Source organism: Neocloeon triangulifer, unplaced genomic scaffold (assembly GCF_031216515.1).
Source record: "Neocloeon triangulifer isolate White Clay Creek 2 clone unplaced genomic scaffold, ASM3121651v1 ptg000012l, whole genome shotgun sequence".
Taxonomy (NCBI): Eukaryota; Metazoa; Arthropoda; class Insecta; order Ephemeroptera; family Baetidae; genus Neocloeon; species Neocloeon triangulifer.
In genome coordinates, this window is record NW_026775554.1 from 2,789,871 (window position 1) to 2,797,643 (window position 7,773).

General features: G+C 41.5%; 2 protein-coding genes across 2 annotated transcripts; one reads left to right on the plus strand and one right to left on the minus strand.

Annotated features, from left to right (window-relative positions):
• Positions 1-247: 247 nt before the first annotated feature.
• Positions 248-4,850, minus strand: LOC132198084 (DNA polymerase delta catalytic subunit). The gene is made up of 18 exons (XM_059621838.1): positions 4,716-4,850; positions 4,539-4,650; positions 4,229-4,355; positions 3,996-4,168; positions 3,685-3,941; positions 3,378-3,592; positions 3,187-3,317; positions 2,956-3,137; positions 2,794-2,893; positions 2,603-2,739; positions 2,002-2,533; positions 1,839-1,940; positions 1,554-1,787; positions 1,330-1,502; positions 847-1,229; positions 618-784; positions 461-564; positions 248-404 (listed from the first exon to the last, which is right to left on the minus strand). The coding sequence occupies exons 1-18, from the start codon at positions 4,745-4,747 to the stop codon at positions 308-310; spliced, it is 3,258 nt and encodes a 1,085-aa protein (XP_059477821.1). The 5' UTR covers positions 4,748-4,850; the 3' UTR covers positions 248-307.
• Positions 4,851-4,968: 118 nt separating this feature from the next.
• LOC132198085 (T-complex protein 1 subunit epsilon) lies at positions 4,969-7,748 on the plus strand. The gene is made up of 8 exons (XM_059621839.1): positions 4,969-5,238; positions 5,473-5,698; positions 5,762-6,153; positions 6,385-6,654; positions 6,712-6,897; positions 6,951-7,088; positions 7,145-7,325; positions 7,488-7,748. The coding sequence occupies exons 1-8, from the start codon at positions 5,131-5,133 to the stop codon at positions 7,616-7,618; spliced, it is 1,632 nt and encodes a 543-aa protein (XP_059477822.1). The 5' UTR covers positions 4,969-5,130; the 3' UTR covers positions 7,619-7,748.
• The last annotated feature ends 25 nt before the right edge of the window (positions 7,749-7,773 follow it).

Sequence of the window (7,773 nt, forward strand, 5' to 3'; positions counted from 1 at the left end):
TACTTTGCTGCAAAATCATGAGTAATAATTTAGACAATTGGAAGTAATTTGAATTATTTATTCCGTCCGCTTTGAAAATTTTTTTTCCAACTCAAAACACAAAGTTCTTGTAACTCTCATAAGAAATTTCTCCACAATTCTTTCTTACTAAATTTTGGGTGCAGGGTAATAAAAAAAATAAATAAATTACCCTTTTTTTATAAAGTATGAAGCGTATGAAGTATTATTTATTTTATTTTTCATCCAATTTTGATTCAATACTAATACTAAAAAAAAATGAATTTATCTGAAGAAATTATGATTAAAGTTAAAATTCCAGTTGGCCGAATTTTTGCACTGTTTTCCATTGATTTCCTAAATCCATTTGAACCTTCTTTCTCATGTAGAAAATTGGGCAATCTCGGCTGAAGAAAATAAAATTAATAAAATTACACATATTTGAGCGATTCAAATCAAGTACCTTGTGCAAATGACTTCCTCGTGAAGACTTCCTTGACATCTTTGGCACTGCGTCCACAGTCTAGAGAAGCCAATCTCCAGTTGATTCATTTTGGCTATCTCAATCTAAAAGTTGACAAATTTTAGAATAACAGCTATTTCCCTCAAAACTGTTTTACCTGATACAAAGCAGCCTCTTTAGGAAGACAATGCTTGCATAGGGCGCCTTCTGTCCCTACTGGAAGGGGTGTTTTGCAACCAAGACAAGTTTCTCTGCGAGTTGTGAAAGCAGCAAGTGCACCAACCTTGGACGTCACCTTTGTCTTTGTCAATGTGTGAGCGCCCTCTGTGGAAACATCGGATTAGTTTAAATAATAAATAAATTTTTATTCAGTATGAATAAATTACTTAAAAGCGTGTTTTCAGCCGCAGCATCTCCAAGGATGGGCGCAAAAATGCGGAGCAAAGGCTTGGCAAGTTGGTTGTTGAGATAGTAGTCTGTGTCGATGGCCACATTATTTTCCAGCACATATATGGGATCCTCGGCCTTCATGTAGGCAGGCGTGTTTTTGGCAGCAGCCACAATCACATAAGGCACACGGTCTCCAAGCTTGGGAGCTGTGCCTGGGTCGCGTTTTCGCATTTTCTCAGCCAGCGTCACATGGGCCTGTTTTGCTTTGTAATCTTCTTTTGCCAGCTCTTTTGTGATCACCAACTGACTGATGTCAATTCTGTTGCACAATAGGTCAGAAACCATTTGCTGAACATACTTGACAGCTCCATTTGGATCCCTGTTTAGAATTTAATTAAAGTGTTGGCACAATTAATCAATAAATTTTAAAATAAAATCCACAAAAATTTTGTAAACCGAGAAAATGCAGCAAAACCTACTTCTCAATGAGCAGCATTTTGAGGCATGTGTTCATCAGGTTAGCAACAAGCGGACAGTTATCACGGCGCACAGTTTCAATTCCTTTGCAATCCATTTTGTCGTATTTGTCTGGTCTAGTGTAGTAAAGACCAGCGTAGCGCTTCTTGTTAATTAGCAAATAAGGCCAGTAAACCTAAAAGAAGGCAAGTTAATTTTTTTTTTAAATTGTTGCTTTGGTAAAAACCTTTTCAAACTCAAGCTTGATGGGGCGCACAAACTTGGATGTGACAAAGTCAGCAGCCTCCTGACCAAACTTCATGGCCTCTCGGATATCATCAACGCCGAACTTGATCATCACAGAGTCGGTGTCACCGTAAATAACTTGCGCGTCATGAGGGTATCCGTTGGCACGGCAATATTTTGTCTCCACCTCTTGCTTTGTGTGCTCAATCATCTGACGACCATAAGCCGTCACACTCTAATTAATCAAAAATTCAGTTGGAAAAAAGCGATTTAAAATAAGAAATACCCCTGAGATTTCCAGACAGGGCAGCTTGCCCACTTGAGCGCCAGTAAACCCGTACACAGAGTTGGCCGAGATTTTCAAAGCAAGTTGTCTTCCATCCAGCACCTTTTTTAATTTTTAAATTCTACGTCAAGAGATCAAAAATCCACAAAGCAATAAATTATACCTTTCTGCGAAGAGGGTCAGTCTCGTTCTTCAGTTCTTCCTTGGCCCGTTTTCTGGCCGCAAGCAGACTCTCCAGTACTTCAGGCAAAAGACCTTTGCGCACTTCAGCCTTAATGAAGCAATCTCCCTGGGGTGTCGTGATGTAATCGCTTGGTTTGAGTGATGCTCGAGTGCCTGCCGGAACCAGTGTTGTGTAGCACAAGTTGTGCGCCATCATGATGCTGGGGTACAGAGAGGAGAAGTCGAGAGTCACAATCGGCTGCTTGTAGTAGCCCTTGCACGGTTCGATGACGGTGGCGCCTTCAAATTGTTCATCAGGACCACCACGCACTGCCATTACAGGAATAACAAAATGCGCTTCCTTGGCTTTGCGGAGCAATTGGCTGACAACTTTGATTTGCTGACCCCTGTTGAGAAGGCAGCCCATGCTGACGCCAGTTACACGAGCCATCTCCATGTAGTTGATGACGCACATCAACTTATCCATGAGTTTCAGTGGCAAATAAGCATCTTTCAAACAGTAAACGGCCAGCCTAAAGTTTGGAATTTAAAATTAGACACCGAAATTCAGAGCTTCAGGAGCTTGTTGAAACATTGTTCACCTTCGTCTTGTCTGATCGTCCCCATTTTGCAAGTCGGTGATGATCGAGTGATGGACGTCTTCCTTTTGCTCTCCCAAGAAGTGGAAAGAAACAGCATTAAGGGAATATGAACGAAGTTTGTGGTCTCTGATCAAAACCTAAACAACAGCGTTAAAGAATTTTGATGTTTTAAAAAAACTAAAATTTTTTACCAGCAGGAGATCAAAAATCACTCGACCTTCCATATTGGTCCTCTTATTTTCTCTCCTCCCCATTTGTTTGCTCTGCAAAACACTGTCTTTGGAAACTGACCTGAAAACATTACATTAATTATTTTATTATCCAAGTTAATCATATATACATTTTTTACATACCTGATATTCTTGACTCTGCCTAGGAAGTCAAAGTTTGGCACTTTCAGATGTTTGGCTCTGCTCAGCAAGTACCAGAAATCAAAATTGTTGATGTTGTATCCAGTAATAAGATCGGGGTCCACTTGGCGCACAAACTCTGCCCATTTAGCCAAAAGTTGAGTCTCTTTATCAAAACTTGTAACCTGAAATTCTAATCTTGAGAAAGCTTGAACAAAATGTATCAATTTTTACCTGGCAGCCAACAATAGGGGCACAATCGCCGAGAGTGAACACAACCTTTCCCAAGGGCTTCTGCTGACCCTGGAGTACAACAACGGAGGCGATCTGGATCACAGGGTCGTGTTCAGGCTCAGGAAAAACGCCTGGCAATAAGAAAAAAAATTAATTAAAAAAACCTGGGACTCTAATTAAAAAAAAACTACCTTTCCTTCCAGCGCACTCAATATCAAAAGACAGAATACGAAACGGAGCGAGCCTTGAATAAGCACCATCAGGAGCGTGCGCCACAATTGCCTCCCAAGATACATCCACTTCCACCTGGCATCTAGAGACAGCTTGAAACGGCTGTCGAACAACCCAGCGGTCTGCAGGCAGTTCAACCCAGCTGCACCCCATCATTTCCACATCTGCCATGAACCTGTTAACATTGTGGAATATTATTAAAAAGTTCAGCTTGATTTCATAATTAGTCTTTAAAATGCAAAAAATTATTTTTAAAAATTAACGTACCTGATGTCGAAGTCAATATTGGTTTCATAGCAGGGCCACTCGCATGGTCCTAGGTTGGGAAGAGGGTTTTCTCGGTCAAGAATTCGTTTGCAGGTTGCCAGTAACGTTGGGAGAGCAACAACCACCCTGATGAACGGTTTTCGTCCTTGGCTACGATACCCGTAGATGTTTTCTTTTTCAACGATTTCAACAGCCAGAACAGGATCGGATGCTGCCTTCCAGCGATTTTCTGCCGCCAAGCTTCGGTTCAGAGCTTCCTATGAGAGAGTAAATAGTTTGAGTTGAATGAAAATAATTAGCTAAACTTTTACTTTAAATGGCTCGCAGTGGCTTGCAGTGAACTTGTCAGGCGCCTCCACATAAAAATAGGGCGAGAATCCATGAACGTGGGCGCAAATTGACACACCATCGTCCGTAACTCCAAACATCCGAATAATGGGCACAGGACCAGTCTGGGCACCTGGCATTCCTGCCATAGGCTCTCCTAAAAAATAAGCATTTTTTTTTTAATTTAGAAAAAAAAACATTTTTGATCTGTTCTAACCAATGTAGTGGTCGAGGTCAAGCTGCTGGAAAATTAGAGGGTCTTCTTTGGGGCGAATTGGAGGAGGGGTAGGTCTTAACCAGCGGCTCTCACTGTGTTCGTCTTCAGGGGCTTCTTCAGCGACGACCTAGAAATTGTATTTATGTAGAGAAGAGTGTGAAATTAAGAAAATAATTCTTCATGTCAAAATATTAAATTTTATCTTTAATCGAAGTATCGGAGTATCAGAGAGAAGCAAACACAAAATTAATTATAATGGTATTCTTGGCTGTGAGCTTTTTGAAAAATAGCCCCATTTTACAATAAGTACCGCATTATTTTCAGCGCCAGCAATTTCTGCCTCTCGTTCTGCATCAATGTCCTGCTCAAGCTCCAAGTCCATGTCCATATCTTCGACAACATCTTCGTCGTCGTCGTCGGGCCTGAAGGCATTGATAAAATTTTTGTATGCTTATTTAAAATATTAAAAGCTTCTTATTTGCTTTACCTAGGCCGTTTTGGAGGTGGACCACCAGGCATTGCAGAAAATTTTGGAAAATATCTCAAGTCGAATGTTTACTTTTTCACGTCTTCACGATTTCTGCGATTTGGCGGCAAAGGTGAAGGGGCGGAGCCAAAACAAAAATAATTCCGTTGAGTCAGTGCATTTAGCAGTTTTAAGTTCAGTCCACCCCCCACTCCAACAATATTCCACTGTTTTCGTGAACATTTTTCGCTGTGCAAAGACGGATCATTGAAAAACCAAAACAAACAAATAACGCCTTGTACGGAAAGAGCGAGACTGGTACGCGAGGTGTGGGTTTAGTACAGAAACCCATCCATCGAACATTCCAGAGGAAGGAAAGAAATCTTTGAAAATCAGGGACATCTTGCACATTTTCACTGTGTTTTAAACGAGCATCATGACTTCTATTCCAGGCCATTTGGCCTTTGATGAATACGGCCGCCCTTTCATCATCCTTCGCGACCAGGAAAATGAAAAGCGGCTCACCGGTATCGACGCCCTAAAGGTGATTTATTCAAAATACATTTTTATCAATTTTTTTGCTTAAATGTTAAATTAAGGATGCCATAAAAATTTGTTTATCGGCAATTTAACTGCCAATGCGGTGAAATTCACCAGAATCGTTGTAAATCATCAAGCAGAAAATTTTCACGAGCACTTCCAAAATTCATTTGGTGTGTAGGCGTTAGAAATTTAATTTTCATGTCAGACTGCTCATCGTGCACTTTTATTTTTTCAGTCTCACATTCTGGCAGGGCGTACCATCGCCACAACCCTGAGGTCATCGCTAGGCCCAAAAGGGCTTGACAAAATGATGGTATCCTCTGACGGGGATGTCACTGTGACCAACGACGGAGCCACAATTTTGCAAATGATGGATGTCGATCATGAAATCGCAAAACTGATGGTTCAGCTTTCGCAATCTCAGGATGATGAGATCGGCGACGGAACCACTGGCGTTGTTGGTAAGGAATTATTAAATAAGAAACTGTCAGTTTTTTTTTTATTAATGTGAATTTTTTCTTTAGTTTTGGCTGGTGCTCTTCTGGAGCAGGCAGAAAACCTTTTGGACAAAGGCATTCATCCGATCAGAATTGCCGACGGGTTCGAAATGGCAGCTCAGTGCGCCATCAAGCGACTCGAGCAGATCGCTGACAAGTTCCCAGTTGACAAAGACAATCTCGAGCCTCTCATCCAGACGGCAATGACCACTCTAGGTTCCAAAATTGTCAACAAGTGTCACCGTCAGATGGCTGAAATTGCTGTGAATGCTGTGATGGCTGTGGCAGATTTGGATAAGAAGGACGTCAACTTCGAGCTGATCAAAATGGAAAAGAAAGTTGGTGGGCGGCTCGAGGACACCATGCTGGTCAAGGGTGTGATTGTCGACAAGGACTTTTCTCACCCTCAAATGCCCAAGGCGAGTTAATGTTTCAGTTGCAATATTAAACCTAGGCATGAATGAATTTCCCTCAGAGTTCCTACTTTGTTGGACCAGACAACATGCAAAATTAATTTATACCCACGGGGAATTTTTTGGAATTTAAATTAAAGTTTAATTTCTATTGTTCCCGTGGACACATTTGCATCAGTCACATTAGTACAATGTAATATCGGCTCCATTTTCTAATGAATATTTTAATATGTACAGGAATTAAAGGATGTTAAGCTGGCAATCCTTACCTGCCCGTTTGAGCCCCCTAAGCCGAAAACCAAGCATAAGTTGGACGTCACTTCCGTTGAAGACTACAATGCCCTGCGCAAGTACGAGCAGGAAAAGTTCAGCGAAATGGTGCAGCAGGTCAAAGACACTGGCGCAACCCTTGCGATTTGCCAGTGGGGCTTTGACGATGAAGCAAACCACTTGCTTTTGCAGAGGAACCTTCCTGCGGTGCGATGGGTTGGTGGACCAGAAATTGAGGTAAAGAATTAAGCAAATATTTAAAAACTAGACAATAATCAATGCTAATATTCTCAGCTGATAGCAATTGCCACTGGTGGTCGCATTGTGTCAAGATTTGAGGACATTAGTGCCGACAAACTTGGCTATGCTGGTTGTGTCAAAGAACTGCAGTTTGGCACCACAAAGGAGAGGATGCTGGTGATTGAACAATGTCGCAACTCGAGGGCCGTGACCGTTTTTATCCGTGGTGGCAACAAGATGGTATATTTTACCCTTTCGTTGAATTCTTATGTTTAATAAGCATTTATCTGTAGATTGTCGAAGAGGCCAAGCGCAGTCTGCATGACGCAATCTGCGTCATCAGGAATCTCGTCAAAGACAACAGGGTTGTTTACGGAGGTGGTGCTGCAGAAATTGCATGCGCCATTGAAGTGTCTGACGAGGCCAACAAGGTAAGTTTTCTAAATAATTTTTATTTATGTGAATATAAAAAAAATATTGCTTCCAGATCTCATCACTTGAACAGTATGCCTTCCGTGCCTTTGCCGAGGCCCTCGAAAGTGTGCCTCTTGCCTTGGCAGAGAACTCGGGTCTTTCCCCAATTCACACTCTCAGTGAAGTCAAATCTCGCCAGGTCAAGGAGAAGAACCCGGCTCTTGGAATCGACTGCATGCTGAAGGGCACCTGCGGTGAGTACCATTTTGTATTATTTCAGTAGTGAGTTGCTTTCAGTTCCGTTTTCGTTGTTTTACAACTTATCCGCACTTAGCTTTCGCAACCCTCGAGATTTTATTTCTTTTAGTGTTCTTAATTCAAATACTGAAATACGGTTTTTATTTGTTCAATCGTAGATATGAAGGAGCAGCGCGTTATCGAAACTCTGCACTCGAAAAAGCAACAGCTGATGCTAGCTACTCAACTGGTGAAGATGATCCTTAAGATCGATGACATCCGTTCTGCAAACGAGCCACAAGGCTATTAATTTTCTCCTGAAGTCGCCCAACGCTAATTTATCTACAAACTTTATTGCACTTACAAGCTACTAATTTTGTTCTATTCGTTCAATAAATTGCTGCACGAAGCACCGGAAAATTTGCCAAAATCATAACCAAGTAATGCGATCTTTAATTATTTCTT